Source organism: Camarhynchus parvulus, chromosome 2 (assembly GCF_901933205.1).
Source record: "Camarhynchus parvulus chromosome 2, STF_HiC, whole genome shotgun sequence".
Lineage (NCBI taxonomy): Eukaryota > Metazoa > Chordata > Aves > Passeriformes > Thraupidae > Camarhynchus > Camarhynchus parvulus.
The window spans coordinates 143,542,559-143,562,350 of NC_044572.1; the positions used below are offsets into that span (position 1 = coordinate 143,542,559).

A 19,792-nucleotide genomic window follows, 5' to 3' on the forward strand; every position below is an offset into this window, starting at 1 on the left:
GTAAAAATTACTTTATTTGTTGTCTGTTTTCCCATTTGGCCTGCACTGTTTCATGAAACAGCACCAACTTTCAGGACTCCCAGACTCCCCCTGGGCTGCAAGGGGGTCTCTGTTCCACGGGATTTCTCTGGGGCTGCCACGGGGGACCCCTTCTCTGAGCCTGCAACTCCTCCTGCCCTCCTCCAGCTCCTCTTGGGGTCCCTCCTCAGCTCCTCCTCCTGTACTGCTGTCACCTTTGGCCCTTGCTGGAACCTGTTTGTCCCCAAGATCCTGCAGCCCCACTGCCACCCCCAGGGCAGGGACACCCTGTGCCACCTCAAATACAGAACCTTGATGTGCAATCTAGAAAAGGATCCATGCTCACCCTATGGCCATATTACTACTCAGTGAGATCAAGAGGTAAAATTTAATATGTCTTTTCCATATTAGCTGGCAAAATTAGGCATTCCTAGTGAATTGGGACATATTGCAAAAGCAGTTGATGTTTTCATACTCCATTAACCAGAGCAGAGCTGATTAAATATATTCCAGGGCTCAGAGGCTTGTATCATTGAAGAATTTATTCTGGAGTTGGAAAAATTGAGTTAGTGCAAAAGAGAAATCCAAGATGATATGACATCCATCAGATAATGCCCAAATTCAACTTTGGTTTATGTCTTTGAGATATATAAGTTTTCTTTTCAGCTTTTAGTATATCCAGCATTAATATGAAACCTCATTTTTTCACCCTATATCTATTTCAAATTGCAACCAAAGAAAATGCATCGGTTCAAGCCATCAGCCTAAGCTGATGGATATTTTCTGCTTCTCTTCAGTGCACTTTAAGATAGACTATTTATCTTTATCTTACATTAAACATCTGTGAAGAACTATAAAACACTTTAGAGTGGCTAAAAATTCCCAGAATGCAATGGGAATATTTTCATTCAAACTGCTGAGGTTTTTGCACGATGTTTTTCACAATTAGGGACACAGCACTTTCAAAGGCTGTGTTATCAATGTGACTATGCTGAGGATACTGTGGGCAGTATTTGAGCTTAAACAGTGCTCAGTTATAACTGCAACTTATTAATCTTCTATCTTAAGGATGAAAACAAGTTTTAACCAGAAAATATTGTTTGATTCTTCCTGACCTTGCTTGCTCTTGACTAAAAGCAAAAGCTGATTTGAATCTGAAGCATTTTCTCTTGCAAATGAAGTCTTCCATTATAAACAATTACAAATGCATAAGCAAGGTAATGTAGGTCACTCAACTTATTTTTTTTTCTTTAAGTTTCTCTTTATTTTCTCCCAAAATCTTCAAGAAGTGGGATTGTTAGGAAAGCTCCAGAATCCAGGAGCTGTGCATTATGCTGGAGATTCAGTGATGAATGGTAGATTACAGCAATATCTCTCACTCCAACCATACCCTTTTCTTCTACTGTTGTCTACTGTCATGAAAATGAAAACACTGAAGGAGTACACAGAGATTTTTTTCCTATCCTTAGTTTAATGAAAAAAATCATAACTCTTGTTACAAGTGCATTCTTCCTTTCTTCCTTTTCTCTTTTTCTACAGTAATGTGTCATCTCTCAACCCAGACAGTAAATTGTTTGAAGAAATTACAATCTCTGATATAAGGCCCCTATTCTAATTTCAGAGTTACTAAGTAAACAATCTAGAAAAAAGAATTTAAATAGTAATATACTAACAGAAAATGCAGCAGAAAACATCAGCACAAAAAAGTTATTGATAGGAAATGTAATGTTATTGCCAACTTCAGCTCTATTTTATTTTATTTACACATAGCATCGTGAATTCAACACAAGCATTCACACTACTTATAGAGGGGATATTTCAGAATGTTTCAAATTAATGGAGGAACATCTTCATTATTTTCAAAATCATCAGAGCTCTTCTTAGCCTCAGTAACCTTCTGTGGTTGGAACTTTATAGGTCCCTGTCCAGTTCGTTCCTTTTCCTGGACTATCTTTGCCACATCAGGGAATGAATATTTACTAGGATCCACTTCTAACTTCTCAACTTGTCCACTCCTGAGACAAGAGGGAAATAAATGGAAAAAACATAATTTCAGTGTCAAATATAAGAGAACTGTTTGAATTTATTATGTGATTCTATGGTTCTATTTTGGGTGCCTGCCTATAAACACATGGTATGAGGGCTGTTACTGAGTCCAATTAAACCAGGGTTAAGAGTTCTTCTAACTTGAGAATTGATTGCTAAATAAAAACCCTAAGTGCAAACACATGAAAGTAATACAAAATCTCTAAGATTTTGTATAAAAGAATCCCTAGTCTCCAACTTCAAAAGTTAATTTTAGATAGCTGTAATTCCCTTTATAACAGAACATGGTGACTGCTGGTATCACAGTACAAATCGGTGGCTTTTGATGTAAGACTTTTTTTTAAATCCAATTGTTTTATATTCTTTTTTTTCTGTTCCTTTTTACACAGTTCCTTCCCACTTACTGTCTAGTAATTTCCAGGTGACAGGTCTGTCTTTGGAAAACAGAAATACTTGCATTTATAGAGAAAATACAATTGTAGGAACTTGTCCGCCTTGATCAGCTAATTTTTATATTTTGGCAACATGAATCCTCACCATGTTTTTATTATGAAAAATATTAAATTAAATTATAAGAAGGGTCAGAGTTTTAACACAATTTTCATATGCTATTGCTATTAAGGATACCCTTTCAGATGACACTTAGAAATGTGTACTGGCCACTCATTAAGGTAACCTATCCACATCACACGATGATCAAAGATTTGAAACATACTCTCTGTCTTGCAGCATTTAATCTTGTTTATTTCTAAAAGAGGAGCTCAGTGATTAAATAGAAAAAATCTAACCTGCTTTCATGCAATTTGTAACTGTTTACATGAAAAAATAGCAAAATGGAAATTTAATTGTACAATTATGTTTAATTTCTTCAAATTACAACACGATTTGTACATCTTCAGACTCCATTTTATACTGAGTCACAGCTCCCAGCTCAGCACTAGAAAAGACAGTGCCTTACCCTTCAGAGATGTGAGAAAAGTGTTTACCTAGGAGATCAGAAAGGCTCCTTAGAAACAGAGTAAACAAGGGGGAGGCAAAGTCACTGCATTACAGAATGCATTTTATGGATGACAACACAGAAAATGAAAATTTGAATATAAAGTACAGTAAAATATTTTAAACTGAAAATACAACATCTTTAGTTGTTAAAACAGGGAGAGTTTTGCAGGGCAGCTTCCCAATTCTGCCAATGCTTCTCCATCAAGGCTCTGGGAGATGTGAGCAGGCATCCCAGCCCTCACTAGTGCAGGGTCTCTGTCCCACTGAAGCAGAGACGCAGAGGGGCTCACGGGAGGGCTCCTCCTCGGCTCCTGTGCCATGCTGAGGAAACCAGGAGCTCCAGAAGAGGCAGTCACCAGCCTAACCACCTCTTTCAGCTCCATGCCACTAGGTTTTTCTTGTACTAAAAGAATAATTTGATCATTTTTTCTGAGCAGAAAACAGCCAGAGAAGCTAGCTGCTTTAATAACCTGCATAAATCTTTTCCAAATGGTGGCATAAGCAAAAATTACTCAGAGTAGAATTTTATGGGTAATGAAAACAAATCCAAGAAAAGTTTTATTTCTTTACCCTAAACATTCTTCAATTTATAGATTTTTTTTCTGATATTTCACTATACTATTTAATGAAACAAAAAAGTGTTAATTTGTGGCAACACTCCAAAAAATGTTCATCCCCCCAAAAGTAAAGGGCATTTTAGTTTCCTGTGTAATTTACAAAATGTGCTGTGACCTGGAATCACTTTATCAGTAGCTGTTGGTGAGATCACAAAGAGAGCAGACCCTTAAACTAATCATTTACCACTAATCTGAGGCACCTCAGAAAAAGCTAAAAAGCATGAACATGTAAATAAATTAGGCTCGGCTTGTGCCTCCATCACATGCTAGGAAAGAATTTCCTTAATTTGAAGTATTTCAATTAGCAATGGTATCTCACATTTGTTCAACTGCTCTAAAATTGAACACATTGTCATTCATGAAAACACAATAATGGAGTTTGGATATCTTATTGCTTAGTAGCAGAATAAACTTCAGCATTCCAGAATTGAATTAACAGTGATAGGTAACAATCCACATCAACTAGCTATGACAAGGTTATTGCATCAGCTGTTCTCAAAATTGCAACAACATATGTAATCTCAAAGTATGTTAACAACAGGCAACAGGTAAGACTGAGAATCAAGCACAGTGAATTTTTCCAGAAAGGAGGCGGGTTTTCATGTACTTACATGAACATGATTGAACATTCTATACTTGTTTAGTAAAGCTCCACAGTGCTATCCCAGCTAGCACAATACAACTGGCTGACAGCAAGACCCCCCTAGGCTGAAACCAGTGCAGCTACAGCACAGATCTACTGCGCTCAGCATGCAATCTATGCAAAAGAGGCTGGGTATTGATGAGGTCAAAGATAACCACCTGAACATTTTGTGAAGAAAGAACAAGTTTTTCCATGTAATTAACAGAACAAAAATCACCTTGTTTCTGAAGCTCTTCCATGAGCAATGGTAAAACAGCTATTATGGAAACAAAAATATTCATTGAAGGACCAGCTAGAAAGCATACCTGAAAATCTCAGTGTTTGCAAACTATTTCAAGTTCAGGTGTAAAAATAGATGAAGTTCACAGTTTTTGGCACTGCTACCTGCTGCTGAACTTTCTCTACCTAAAAAATTATGTTCAAACACTAGAGCTCCACACAAAAATAAATTAAATCCTTTATTTCCTCCTGATATTTTTTCCCTTTGAAAGGCTATTTCTACCTCCACACAGTTTGATTAGGTTTTTAAAGAATAAAATTAGAAGACTCCACAAAAAAGAAAGTTTTGCATAACTATAGCAGCCTGCTGAACAATCTGGTGTGTGACATATGGCATATCTGATAATTTGGTATTTCTTGATAATTTACACTTTTATTTACACAGTCTTTAATCTCCATACTTGATATTTAAATTACTTGACAGTTATATTCCCCTGTGTCAACTTCTGAATTTCAATAAAATTTAGATTGCTAGAGATTTCTCATATCTTTGATCCAGAATATATGGTTATTGACATGTGACTGAAAGTTTCCTTTCTGAATCAGGACATAAATACAAAGAAATTTAGGACTCACAACCAACTGCTTTGAAGAGGCACTTTTTCAGATCTTTTAACACTGTGGATGAAACAGGACAAAAAATGATTATCATCCTAGACAAAGTACTAATAAATGCTTTTCTTGAATAAGAAAATAGAGTGATTCCAGTATATGGAATGACATCTTATTTGAGAGCTTAGAGAATGACAATTCTTTATTTAGGTGTGTTAAAAATGATGGTGAACATAGGACACTTGTCATACTCTGGTCTTAATTTTTGAAATTATAAGCTTGGAAAAAATCTACTAGGTAATCTAAGCAAATAATTATGGTTTTTTAAGTACCTGGAAAATTAATTCCTCTTTCATGTGTAAGAGACCTTTTAAATCTCTGTATATGTATGTAATCTGAAATGAAGCTGTAACGGGAGTCTTCAGAATCAGTGAGAGGACATGAATACTGGTAGAATCAAATGCATCTCTCAGGGACAAAAAACAGTGAAGAATTACTAACAAAACAGTGGTAAATGTTCTGATAAAGAAAAGGCTCATGATATCTAGATCATTCTATTCTAAAAGACAAATATATTTCATGAATAGGATTCATCAGACTGAGAATATATATATTACTAATGTCCATATTTCTAAAAGTTAGACAAAAAATCATATCCACTGTGACATTTTCAACTTCACTGTTCCATCCCTTTCCTTCTTTTGAATAATCACTTCAAGATATTAAATTTTCAACTGCTCTTGTCTGCAAGCAAGAAAAATGCTCCAATACCTGCAATATGCAAATTGACTCTGAATTTCTATATGTGGCTATAATATCATCTTATTTTCCCTCCTTTCATTGTTAAATTTGTCAGACAAACTTGAAACCCTTAAACATTTAGGAAACATATACTGAAAATACACTTTATTCTAACAAAGTTTTTTCAAAGTTATGGAATGGTAGAAAGCAACTTTTAAGTCCATCTCTGCCCTCAGACTTTTGTCCTTGGCCCATCTGCACAACCAAAGGTAACTTCAGACTGCAGTGATCAGGAACTGAAGTGTTCTCTTGAGAATGCTTTCTCCAGAAGGGCACATTTCTGAAGCCTTCTCACCTTTATTATAGTTAAGGATTATCAGATGCCAGTGTGCAAATTAGTTTTCAAATCACTTCTGAGGAACCCCACCTTTTGTTCTCCTAATTAGTCAAATGATGGAGACGTACACCCTCTACTTTGATTAGCTCCAGGCCTCTATGAGAATGCAAATGACTCCCGTACTTCAAGATAAATTTGAGTAAAAAACATTTTTAACATGTTGCTTAGTCATATTTGACTACAGTTTCTGGTTAAGAAGACAACTGAATTACAGTTCCTATGATTCCTCCTTTCCCATATAATATTACCTGCATTCTAAAAGTTCTCAATGTCTTCATGACAGATAGCAAACTTCATTACCAGAAAATATTAATTCTGCAAACTATTCAGCTCTCAAGATTTGTGATCTAATACCAGGTATTTATCAAAGGCATTACATCTCAACAGAACTGATAACTGATTTGTCATTTGTAATCTTAGCACACATTTACTTATCCATCATTCAGGCCACTCTTCAGATGCACTTGTCTTTCTTCATGTTGAAATGTTTCTGCTTGGTATAGACACTGAGAGTTTGGGTTCTGAAAGATCACATAAATCCTCTTGCAGCTCTCAGATCAGTTTGTCTGCAACACCATTCAGTTTCTGACCTCATCTTACCTCCCTTCCCAATCCTGAGGAAATGATTAATTTTGTTCTACTGTGTTTCTCTTCACAACAGAGTTCTCTCCCTTCCAACCCATCACATCTCTCTGTGTAAGCTGTAGGAATTTAAGACTGAGAGAGATTTTCAGCCATTCCTTCTGTGGAAAGGCATTATTCTGACACTTCACAAGGACTGCTTCAAGGATTCAAATTAGAACTTCTCACTCCCAAAGAAAGATTCTTACCCTTAGATCTACAATTTTTCCCACAAATTTTTTCTTTGCCTCTTCTCCACCAAAATGAACCAAGTTAAATCTGGGTCATCCAGTAAAACAGAGCTTTGCAGTGTATTTCATATTCAGCAACACCTATATCTCAAGTGAGATGGCTGTAGAGAATTTTTAAATAATCTGTCTTTTATGTTAATAAGCAAAGAAAAGCTCAACTAAAACCTTCTCCAAGACTTTACTTCTCCAAGAAAAGTAAAGTAATGCTTGTTTATCACTGAAACTGCAAACCATAAAAGAAGTTCTGTTAATGAATCTTATCATGACATGTTTGCTAGAAAAAGATTGGAATTAAAATCCAATACAGTAATTAAAAACATTCAAGTTTTCTCAGTCTCAAGTTCAATATAAATTACAGGTAATTTTATATATTTTATGTCTCTCAAAATTAGTGAAATCTAGTTGAAACTGGATAACCTGTTCAAAGGCATTTATGGGCTCACCAGCAGACAGAGTGGAAAATCCAGTAGCATACTTTTCTTTTTTTTTCTCCTTAAGAATCCAGATGAAAAAAAAACCCAAACCAAACTAAACAAAACAAAACTAAACAAAAATTGCCAAAAGCCAAACATTATTCACTGTCACTAAGAACTGATTCCAGTAGAATGTAAATCAGATTTCCAATCTAATATATTACATGGTATTCTCTAGAGCACATGCTGGCTTGGTCACCCAGTGCACTCTTGCATAGCTAAGAGGGGAAAAGACACTTAGGGCAGTCAGATTTGCAATGCCTGAACCACTAAGATAGGAATCACCTCTACCTTACATTCCTTATTTCAGTATAAAAGGTGTGTAAAGATTAGAACTTGCTGATTAGTTTTAATTCAGCAGAACTTGCCACTCCATTCCTTTGTCTCTCCAAATTAAACTGTTCTCTGGCTGCATTTCTCAGTCCCTCTGTATATAAAGAACTACAGTAATAAAACACAAAATAAAAGCAAAAGAAGAAAACTCAAAAAATGAAAGAAAAATGTTGTATTCCTATGAATATTTCCTTACTGGAGGAACTCAAATATGTGAATATTTACATTTAGAGATATTTTGGGGTTTATTTATTTCTTCTCCAACACACTAAAGGAAGAATAGTCTAAAGCTGAAGGTATGAGACAAGGATTGTTGCCTTTATGTAACTGTTACTCTTAAGATTTCCAGTACAATTTCAGAAAAGTCAGTTTCTACCTACCTCTGAATTTCCTCTATGCAGCTGTGGAGACCTCAGCTTTGGTATCTTACAGCTGACCTATGAGGCCAGTTCCAGTAAGGAATGGCACACTCAGCTACTGCATTAATAGAGGCTTTGTAAATAGAATAGGTCAGTCCATTATTTTTATATTAGTCTGAATATTATAGATAAATATAATTCCTTCCACAGAAACTTGCCTCTTTGAAGGCTCCACATACAGTTTTGTATACAGTGACAGAAGAAATCTCTCATACGTGGCAGAAGTAATGACAGTATCACCATGTAATCTAACTAACAAGAGTTAAAGAGATTTAAAGCTCTGCATTACAGTTTGGCAGATTATATGTCTGACAGCATTTAGCTAAGACATCTGTAGCTGTCAAGTATAATCACTGTAATGAATGTTCTTCTGTAATCTAAGAGACAACAATTCAGCAAAATTTTAACATCTGGCTAGTCAGCGACTTTTCAGCTAAAGAGGTCAAAACATACTATTTTTAGAAAGAATTGCAATTCAAAGACTCTTTTCCTACTTCTACTTTTGTGGAAATACATTTTCCTAATCCAAAAGTTGTTTCTTTAACTTATTTTCTTGTAATGCATTTAAAGATTTAGCTGCATTTCTGTTGAAAAGCACCATTCCTTTTGCAAAGAAGAGTCATAGAATAGACTCACAGAATGGTTTGGGTTCAAAGGGAAATTCATAGGTTGTCCTGTCCAACCCCTCTGCAATGAGCAAGGCACATCCTCAAGTAAATCAGGTAGCTCAGAGTCCCATTCAACCTGGCCTTAAATGTTTATAGGGGTGGGGCCTCCATCACCACTCTGGGCAGCTGGTGCCAGTGTTTCACCACCTTCATAACACAATTATTTCTTATATATTTTCCCTCTTTTACTTTAAGACAATTATTCCTTGAAATCTGTTCCCATCTTCTTTACAAGATTCTTTTTAGTGTGAAAGGCTGCTAGAAGGTCTCCCTGAAGCCTTATCTTTTCCACACTGAAGAACACAGACTCTCTCAGTATTTCCTCATACAAGACGTGCTCCAGCCCTCTGATAATTTTTGTGGCCTTCCTCTGGACTGACTCCAGCAGATCCATGTCTCTTGTGTACTAAGGATCCCAGAGCTGGATGCAGAACTCCAAGTGAGGTCTTGGTAGAGCAGAGCAGAGAGGAAGAATCCCCTCCCTCAAGCTACTGTCCATGCTGCTTTTGATGCCACCCAGGACATGGCCGGCTTTCTTCCCTGCAAGTACACGCTGTCTGCTCATGTCCAGTTTTTCATTTACCTGCATCCTCAAGTTCTTCTCAGGACTGCTCTCAATCCCTTCTGTTCTCAGCCTTTATTTATACCAGAGGCTGTCCTGGCCCATGTACACCACCTTGCATTTGACCTTGTTCAGCCCCGTGACATTCACATGAACCCACTCCTCAAGCTCATCCACATCCCTTCGGATGGCATCCCACCTTCTGGCATATGAACTGCACCACCCAGCCTGGAGTCACCCACAAACTTGCTGAGAGTGTGCTTGACATGGAAATGTACTGATCCCAGTATGGGTCCCTAAGAGACGCCACCTGTCAGTGATCTCCATCCAGAGATTGAGTCATTGCCTACTCCCCTCTGGACACAACCATCCCACCAATTCCTGATCCACTGAACCATCCATCCATCACATCCACATCTTACCAAGTTAGAGGGAAGGATGTTGGGAGGGACCATGACCAAGGCCTTACAGAAGTCCAGACAGATGACAGCTGCAGCTGTTCTCTTGTTCACTGTTACAGTCACTGGATCACAGAAGGCCACTAGGCTGGCCTTGCCCTTGGTGGAGCTGTGCTGGCTGTCCTGAACCACCCCTCTGTCCTCTGTGTGCCTCAATACAGCTTCTAGGAGGATCTGTTCCATGATTCCCAGGCAGAATAGAAATCCCAAAGGTGAGGATGATATTCTGTCAGTTTACAAATTCCTAGCATCCTTCTTTCTACTCTTTTTAAAAATGGGTGCAATATTTCCAGTTTTCCAGTCACTAGGGACTTCACCTGACTCCTTCCATGACTTTGCAAGTATAATGGAGAGTAAGTATCCTCCACTTGACCTAGACCTTCTAAAAATATTTGAAATACTTTGTAATCAGAGTGATGCACTGTTGTAATGACTGCTGCTTAAGGAAAGGGTACAGTCCTTGGGGCTCACTAGAAACCTCAACAAATTCTTGCAGGTGCCCTCTTATCTTCTCATAAGGCAGATCATCAAGAAAAGAAGTCAATGACTGATTTTTCTTAGAAATAAGAAATTAATAGTAGAATTAATTATAACTGACTCTTGCAGAACCATTTTGCCAGTGTCCTAAATATTGAGACCAAGAACAGCTATGATCCAAAATGCCATTTTTTACTAACTGCTTAGCCTTTTTAACAAGATTCAACACAATGAAATCAAACAAGGAAACTAGTGCAACACTTCAAATATAAATGGATAAACAGCTTAAGGGACTTTGCTGTTACAATATCTTATTCTGGTATGAATACCATTGGCTATAGCAAAAGGAAAAGGAAAGATTAAAACATATATCATGGTATTTGTACTTAGGCCAAGTGTTCATGAACTCCACTGTCTATCTACAGTAGCACTTGCTAAGGGTAAAAGCAGAAAATAGTGCATCACTGATATTCACGTGCTTTGGGCAGTCATTGATTACAAGATTTCAAGAGCTGGAGTTGACATCACAATTAATAAGATGGATCTGTGTTACAAAACCTTGCAGAATTGTTTTTTGAACTTATTTACTAGAGCAGTAGATCAACCTGTATAACGGTAAGAAAATACATTCATGAGAGAGATTGAAAAGAATTGCCTTCTACAAGGTTTCCAGAGTTGGGTTCCATAGCAAGCAGCTCTGCAGCGGCCATTCTTAGTAGGTGATTTTGTTTTAGTATATACGAGTTTACAACCTGAATGAGCTGATGGAAAAAAAAACCTGATAGGCAAAAATAAGTGGATTTTTGTCTCTGCTATTGAAGGAGATCACTTTTTAATAAACAGCACCAGACAGGTTATTAATCTAAAGCTTTTAGACATACTTTTACTCTACACTAATCAATATTTTCATATTTTCAACAATAACATAAAAGAAGCACATACTCTGACATGAGAATAACACACTGATAAAAATAAAACTGATGGAGAAGATAAAAAGGAATTACCTTCTTGTGGTTTTTTGCTGTGTATTGCAGCCAGAATGTTTAATTGAAGCTGAAACTTTTTGCTTAGCCAGGATTATTTCTTTAGCCTAAAATAAAAATAGACAAAACATAATTCTCATAAAAGTTGACACTTTTGCTTGCAAGCATTTAAATAATCTTTCAAAAATAGAAAATTGTGAGTGTCTGCATAAATTTTCTCTTGTGACATTTACTCTTTCTGTTACATTTTAACACTTCACTCAGCATGAAACACAGACATAAGGCAAGTTAAACCAAATTATCTGAATGGAAATACAGTCAAACATTTATAAAATTATACATAAAAGAGTCTTTAAATATATACATCTGTATTGTGTTTAAATATGTACCATCTTGTTTAGCACCATGTTAATAATGCACATTACTGATTGCACTTTGGTTCTGGTGTCCAAGTACTTGTTCTGACATTTTTATTAAAAACCAGCTGCAGTCTGGACTTCTCCTCACTCAAATGACAAGTGACCACAAACTCCCTCAGCTCCTTTGCTAAAAGAGAAAGTTAGGTTCAAAGTCCAGGTGAATTCCCCTTCTCAAAGAAAACACATCCACCATGATTTTTGGGAAGATGTGTTATTGACAAAAGGGTATCTCATTGCAAAAGGATTTCTTTCCCTTCATAACAACAGCATGGGAGAGGGATCCCTTAAGCATCTGAAAGGAGGAAGAACAGGAACCACACCAAATAGTTCATATTATTGGCTGTTTCATAGTCCAACTGATTTGAGAGCAGTCTGCTCCAGAAGCCCTGAGAACTTAGTCTCCACTCTGAACCCCATATTATATAAAGACAGTCTGTAGCTTCAGTCATCTGTTTCTGGAAATCAGTGAAATACAGAAAATCTTTCCAGATTCTGGAAATATTCCAGAATATTCCTAAATATTTCCAGATTCTGGAAATCTGGAAATACAGAACCCTCTGGTTTTGTATTGTACATGCTCTGATGACAGAAAGAAAGCCTTGTTTCTTTTTACCTTCCCTCTTTTCAAGTATTCTTTTTTTTTTTAACAGAAATTCATTCTGCTGATCCCCTTGAGACTTGTGCTTCTTACTTTGTCTTCAGAGCACACCATCAAGGATGGTGAAGAAACCTGCTGATTCTGCACTCCTAAGAAAATACATCCTTGACATGAACTGCCCTTGGCACTTAGGGAAGGGTTAGGATTTGCCTACTTTGGGCTCAGTGGTAAGATAATAGTGTGAAATTTGAATCCTGTGGTATATAAGAAAATTGACTAAATTAATATAATGAAGCTTTCTGAAAGTTATTCTATGATACCAATATTTATGATACTGATACTATGATTTCTAATATTTAAATTTTTGTGTACAGTTTTGGGCACCACAATATAAAAAGACATGAAGCTATGAGACAGCATCCAAAGGAGGCCATGAGGATGGTGAAGGGTCTGGAGGAGAAGCCATATGAGGAGAGGCTGAGGTCACTTGGTCTTTTCAGCCTGGAGGAGATGGAGGGGAGGCTTCATTGAGGTCTTCAGCCTCCTCATGAGAGGAAGGACAGGCAGGCACTGATCTCTCAGGTGACCAGTGACAGGACCCAAGGGAATGCCTGGAGTTGTGTCAAGGGAGGTTTAGGATGGATATTAGGAAAATGTTCTTCACCCAGAGGGTGGTTGGACAATGGAGCAGACTCCCCAGGGAAGCGGTAACAGCACCACACCTGAAAGAGTTCAAGAAGCATTTGGACAATGCTCTCAGGCACATGGTGTGACTCTTGGGGTGTCCTGTGCAGGGCCAAGAGTTGGATCTGATGATCCCGATGCGTTCCATCCAACCCAGCATTTCCTATGATTCTATGATTAATTAGAAAACAGAAAATGCACCCCTTTTAAGATCATTATCAAAGGATTCTAGATAGAGATGTTTTAAATAAAATCTGAAGTATATTTGCAAAAGCCATATTTTTATTCATATTTTCAGTGCATTTTTTTTTCCTACAATGGCTTTCTTATTCTTTAATGGAAATTCCTTTGAGTAACAGATTTTCCCTGCAACACATTTATGCTGAAGGATTATTAGATTTCTAGGGTTCCAGAGCTGTGTCTCCACATGCCTTTGATGGCAATGAAATATTACCACATTTACCATACCTAGATAAGTAAGAATTATATAAAGGAATTCTATCAAATAAAACTGACATGCATAATACACACTACTCCTATTTTTAGATTAATTAAGCAATCTAACTCTCATTGATCTTTGAATTTCTATTCTCTTTTGAAATCCCAGGCAATAAAAAGCTGTCAGCATTCATTTGTGGCTAGTAATATAATAAAGAATTAATCAAAAATCCAAATTTTACTCTCTGACTCACTAAATTAAGAAAAAGGAATTTTTCAAACATGACAGAGAATGTCTCAAAACCCTAAATAAAACCTGCTTGTTAATAACACTGGGTTTTGATGCTTTTACTGAGGCAGCAATTAAAATGCTGGTGTAATCTACTGATGACATTTTATGAAATCATTTATTTAATATGCCAATTTTAGTCAAATTCTATTAAAGAATCTTCCAGTTTTTTATTTGCCTGCATCATCTGCAAAGATGATGCTGCCACAGCATAGAGGTTCAAAATCTGAGAAGTTTCATGTCACAAATATTTTTCCCAGAACACAAGGCATGTACAATGTAGTCACTGTCCACACCTTACTCATGTAAAATCTCCATGCCAAGGATTATTGCAGTATAAACACTACACTTTAAAAGTGTCACTATATTATTTCACTGAACATTGTCTCCTTCAGTTTCTTTTGATGACCTTCCAAAAAATATTGGCAAACACTGCCTTAGAAAGGCACCCATTTTGTGGTGATTTGCTATGTAGCAAGTAATATGGTTAAAAATATGTTTCCAGAAATGAACGTGAAAATTATTCCTTTCTTTTACTTCATGTGGAATTACTATCTCCAACATCTGTGATGTGACAAGCTCATCAGAGAGGCAAGGAAAGAGGTTTTGTTTTTGTTTTTAAAGACTAGGGAACAATAACAGGCTGGAAGATGAATGGTGAAAGCTTTATTAACCTGATCAGAAGCTCACTAAAACAAGTGAAAACCACTTAGAATTCAGATAGATTTCTATTGTGTTACTGAGAAGAGAGAGATATTTTTAGGATATGATTGCATGAAGCTTATTATAGAAGACTATTTTTAGATTAGTGGACATTTCAGTTATGTAAGGAACGTGCTAGGCCATTTATCTAGCTGCAAAAAAATTATTATTTTGATAACTGTTTTTTTAGAAACAAACGGATAAAAACCAGTGTAATATAGTCATTAAGCTTGTCTTGTGAAATTTGAAGCCTGAAAGAAATTGAATGTATTCTGGTCTTCCTATTTAACTTACTAAGAGGAATTCCCATTAAGTTGCTGATCTTGAACCAGTATTCTTAAGCATTGATAAAATCAGCCACAATATCCTGCAAGAAAAATATCAATTGGCTTTCCTGTTGTCAATCATTATTCATTTACCGTTCTTCCTATATTACATCCCATTAATCATAATGATAAAATTTTTATGGTTTGAGATCATCTGAAGAGTATCTATGCCCCAAAAATTTCAAATGAGAACTCTATTTCAGTCCTAGGGGAAGAGAACAGTTTCTGTGACTTTAAAAAGAACAGTGGCTAGTATTCTTTACATGCAATTGCAGTGAAGTAACACAGATCCTACTTTGGTCATCAAATCCATGAAGTTCACAGGATCACAGAATGCTGGAGGTCATCTAATCCAAGCCCCCTGGTCAAGCAAAGCCCACTTGAGCCAGTTGCCCAGGACCATGTCCAGATGCCTTTAGAACATCTCCAGGGATGGAGGATTCACAACTTCCCTGGGTGACCTATGCAGGCACCTGGTCACCCTCACAGTCAGAGTTTCCTGGTCTGCAGAGGGAACTCCTGCATTTCAGTCTGTGCCCACTGTCTCTGGTGCTGCCACTGGGCACCACTGAAAAGAGCCTGGCTCTGACTCTTTGCATCCTTCCTTTAGGTATTTCTGTGTATTGATGAGATCCCCTTGAGACTTCTCCAGGCTGGACAGTCCCAGCTCTCTCACCTTTCCTCACAGGAGAGGTGCTCCAGTTCCTTGATCATCCTTGTGGCCCTTTGCTGGATTCTCTCTCCAGCAGGTCCATGTCTCTCTTGCACTCCATGTGTCTCCCACCAATGCTGAACAAGGGGGAGGATGGCCTCCCTCCACCTGCTGGCAATGCTCCTAAGCTGCTCAGGACACACCTGGTGTTCTTTGACAGAAGAGGGTGTTGCTGACTCATGCTTAACTACATGGCAACCAAGACTCCCAGGTGCTTTTCTGCAAAGCTTCTTCCAAGAATCCACCGACAACATGCAGCATTCAACTCATGCATCCCCAAGCTACTCAAGCAGTTTTAACCAAACCAAGTCCAAGCTGAGAACATCTACCCAGTTATTTCATAGTGCTTCTCTCTCCCCATGTTTTACAAATATCTGAGAATCACATATTCTGAGAGGAAGTATGCTCCAGAACCTCCGGCTAGGCAAAATATGTGGGTGTAGCTAAAATATCAAGGTAGGTTAAATATAAAGTTAATAATGGAATAAAGGCAGTTCTCAATCACAGTATGAAGAGAGACTATTCATTTTGCTGATTTAGGTATGATTTTATGGGTAGGCAGCAGAGTTAATATATATCCAGAAACATTTGGAAATATTTACATTTTGTAAGGCATTGATCATCCACAAAGGGACTAGCAAGATGTATGAATAATAAAAGCAGGGTATGGGACAGAAAACTCCAAAGACAAGTAACTATTAAACAAAAATAAATAATATACATCTGAAAATTACACTATTCAAAATGACAAATGTCAAGACCTCATTTTCAAACAAATTTATGAAAACATAAATTCTCATTTGAGTGAATTTTGAACATTCATAAAATCTTAACCAAATAAGTACAATTTTCAGTATTCTTACAGTTTTTGGCAAAAGTACATGTTTGATGCTAGAGTGACAGTCTGTGAGTCAATGAGGGGCTGTCCTCATAGGGACAGACAGATGGTATGGGACTGGAGTGCAGAAGGGAACATAGAAGGTAATAACCACAAAAGTTAGAGTCAAAAGTTAGAGCCACTAGATGCATAGTCTTAGAATTAAATCAGAGCACAAAGAGAAAAAAATGACCCCATATAGCAGATGAAGCTATTTCAGCTAAATAGCTTCTTCCTTCAGAAGGAAATGCTGCATTTGATATAATCTGGTGGAGTCACACATATCCCTTGCCCTTACATAACAGAGAAAGGCCAGAAGAGTAAGGCTAGAGCACCAAGAGATTTTTTTTTTTACTGTAATTATCTCTGGGAAAGATTACCATATTCCAAAAGCCAAAAGTGTAAGATGTCCTACAGAGGCCTTAAAAGCAACCCAACCCTGCCAAGGCAACAGCAGAAGATGCTGCAGTTGATTAACTTCTCCCTCAGGATCCAGAACCCCACCATACAATCCATTCTCATCTCTGGAACTCCACCTCCCCAGAGCTTCCAGCTCCCTGTCTGCTCCAAGCAGTTTCAGTTGAAACACCATGTTGCCACAACCTTCTTGCTCTATGGTCACTGTAGTTTGTACAGCTGGTCAGGGGATCCTTTCCAGCCAGGCAGAGCATGAAGGGAAAATGAATTAAGCAACTATTTTTCCAAACACATGAGAAATTAGAGTAGTGCATCATCCCTTTATTTGAACAAATATGTAACCTTCATACATACGTGTTTCACACAAATTTTGATAAACTGATTTGTTCTTATTATTTCTCAAGTGGAAAAAGGAAGTAGGTATGTGTTTATTTTCATTATTTAAAAAAACCTATCTTCTTAGACATTTGTATAATACTGCATGTTTTGCATAGTCTCTTTTAGCACATAAAAAGCTGATCTTGTTAAAAGTAAAGGAAATATGAGTTTCTATTAATACTGATTTTCATTATGCTCCTTTAGAGGGATTTTAAATACTAAGGCTTGGCTCTGCAATTAAATTGTCTTTACAATGTTCCTTTTTTTGGGAAATATGCCCTGATGGGAAAGACAAGACTGCATATCTTTAGCAAGCCAGATGTTACCTGTAACTCAGAGACATTCCCAAAGTACTCACAACATTTAAGGACCTTTGTGTGATGTCTCCTATTTTACATACCTTTGGCATGGTGACAACTAAATGGCCAGTTGTTTGTGATCTTTTAGCAGAGCTGCTGTCTGGCTTCACTTCCTCAGGGAGCACGAGCTGAAAAGGCTACCAAACAAAATGGAATTGAAGTATATTATGCTAAAATATATTTTTCTTTTTTTTACATGGACAAAACAAATACAAAGTCACCACTGTCACATCCTTTGATTTTAAGGACACTGCAGGTCCAAATGCTTTCACTTTATGTATGGTATAACTAAACCTAATAAATTATGCTAAATAGCTTTTGCTTACAAGTAGAGTCAGATGTATGTTCCTGAATTGCTGCCATTCCTGAAGTGGCATTTCTAAAGAAGGTTATAAATGATGCTTGACTTATATTAGCAATTAAATGAGAAAGATTATCCAGTCTATTTCAACATAAATCAATTCTCAAGTTTTGTTTATGCAGTTGGCTCAGTTAAAAATAGGGATTTTGGTTTACTGTGGAAGTACTTGGACTTTTTTCTAAAAGGATGATAAAATTAAAACCACCGAGAAGAGAGAAAACTGGAATGACATTTTAAATGCCCTTCCAAAATAATATACATCCATTGGGTTCTGTCAGCTATAAATTCCAGATTGTGAAATTGCTAAATTCTAGCCTAGGGCAACTAGGAAGCTTTCTTCTAAAGTGAATGATGGTACACTGGGTGGGGAGAATAAGAAGAGAGGAGAGAAGGAAAGTGAAATTTTATTTCAGGCTTTGTACATATTCTTATTAGGGCTTCCACAGTTTATGTGTGGTTCAAAATAATTCTGGCATTGAAAGAACATTCTCTCTGCATAGATGCAAATGATTGGTAACTTACAGAAGTCAGACCCAGAGTCCACTGAATAACTATGGCAAACATTAACTCTTGATTTGAAATGAATGTATAAGAAATCACAAACCTTTCCCTTCACCAGTACTCGTATGTAAGCTGGCTGCACATCACCATCAAGTAAAGAAGTGTCCAAATGTCTTCAGAATGAAATATAAATAAATGAATCAATCTACAATAGACCATAGAGCTCTTTCAAAATTTCACAGTTTCTAAAGCACAAGCTTAAATTTTAGTTATTAAATTTTCCAAAATACTATTAAGATTTAAAGTTTTGGGGAAAAACAACCCATGATCTTCTTGTGAATGTCACTTATAATAATGTCTAAATTCTGTCAAGTCCATGATATCAGCTATTGTATAACTACAAGAATTCAAAATCCTTGAGGAAAACAAAAAGGTCTTTCATCTCTTAGTGCAGTGCTTTACATTAACATGAAAATTAATCTACATGCTATTTAAAATTGTGAAAATAATTTCCTACTCTTCTTTCTGAAGGTTTTACTACTAAAATTATAACAGATTCCCCAAAAAATTCCCCTTTTTTGTACAGAATTTGCTGGAAAACAATGAACAGATATACTTTCTATTCCCAGAAAACACAGTAATTTTAAATCCTTCAAACAAAATTTGTGGCCTGTAAAAGCTCCACTTTTACATCTGCTCTTCCCTATGTGACACCTGATGTGACTCATGGGAATGCACAAGTATTTCCCATTTCCCCTCTTTTACAACATTACAAGTGAATTTTTCAAATGTTTAAGTCTGCATTTCTTACAAGTGAGCACAGACTATTAAAATATGGACTACCAGGGTCCCAAATTGTTCAAGAAATGACTGTACATAGCACTTAGTGCTGTGGGGTAGTTGGCTAGGTCATGATGAGTCAAAGGCTGGACTTAACGACCTCGAAGGTCTTTTCCAACCTAAATGATTCTGTGTTCTGCAGTACATCCAGCAATTTATTGCACCTGGAAGGATTTTTTGAGGTTCCAGAAAAAGATCAGTATCTTGTAAGTCAGAAACATAGACCTTTTGAGGGAAATTTCTTTAGAGGGAAAATTTTGAGGGAAATTTCTTTTGAGGGAAATTAATGACTTTCAAGGGAAGCACACCTGGCACAAATAATATTTTTGTGCTATAAAAGTAGTTCTTCTTTTA

The 19,792-nt window shown here is 36.9% G+C and overlaps 1 protein-coding gene across 2 annotated transcripts in view; it reads right to left on the reverse strand.

Annotated features, from left to right (window-relative positions):
- Positions 1 to 1,235: 1,235 nt before the first annotated feature.
- LRRC6 (leucine rich repeat containing 6) overlaps positions 1,236 to 19,792 on the reverse strand; it is a 35,350-nt gene continuing 16,793 nt past the window's right edge. The window contains exons 9-13 of one of the 2 annotated variants that reach the window (XM_030971512.1): positions 18,702 to 18,771; positions 17,778 to 17,873; positions 11,559 to 11,644; positions 5,179 to 5,220; positions 1,236 to 2,033 (exon numbers count right to left, since the gene is read on the reverse strand). In XM_030971512.1, the coding sequence (XP_030827372.1) occupies positions 1,847 to 2,033; positions 5,179 to 5,220; positions 11,559 to 11,644; positions 17,778 to 17,873; positions 18,702 to 18,771 (481 nt within the window). In that variant the 3' untranslated portion in view covers positions 1,236 to 1,846. The remainder of the gene's footprint in view (positions 2,034 to 5,178; positions 5,221 to 11,558; positions 11,645 to 17,777; positions 17,874 to 18,701; positions 18,772 to 19,792) is intronic. The other variant, XM_030971514.1, reaches the window with a different exon arrangement.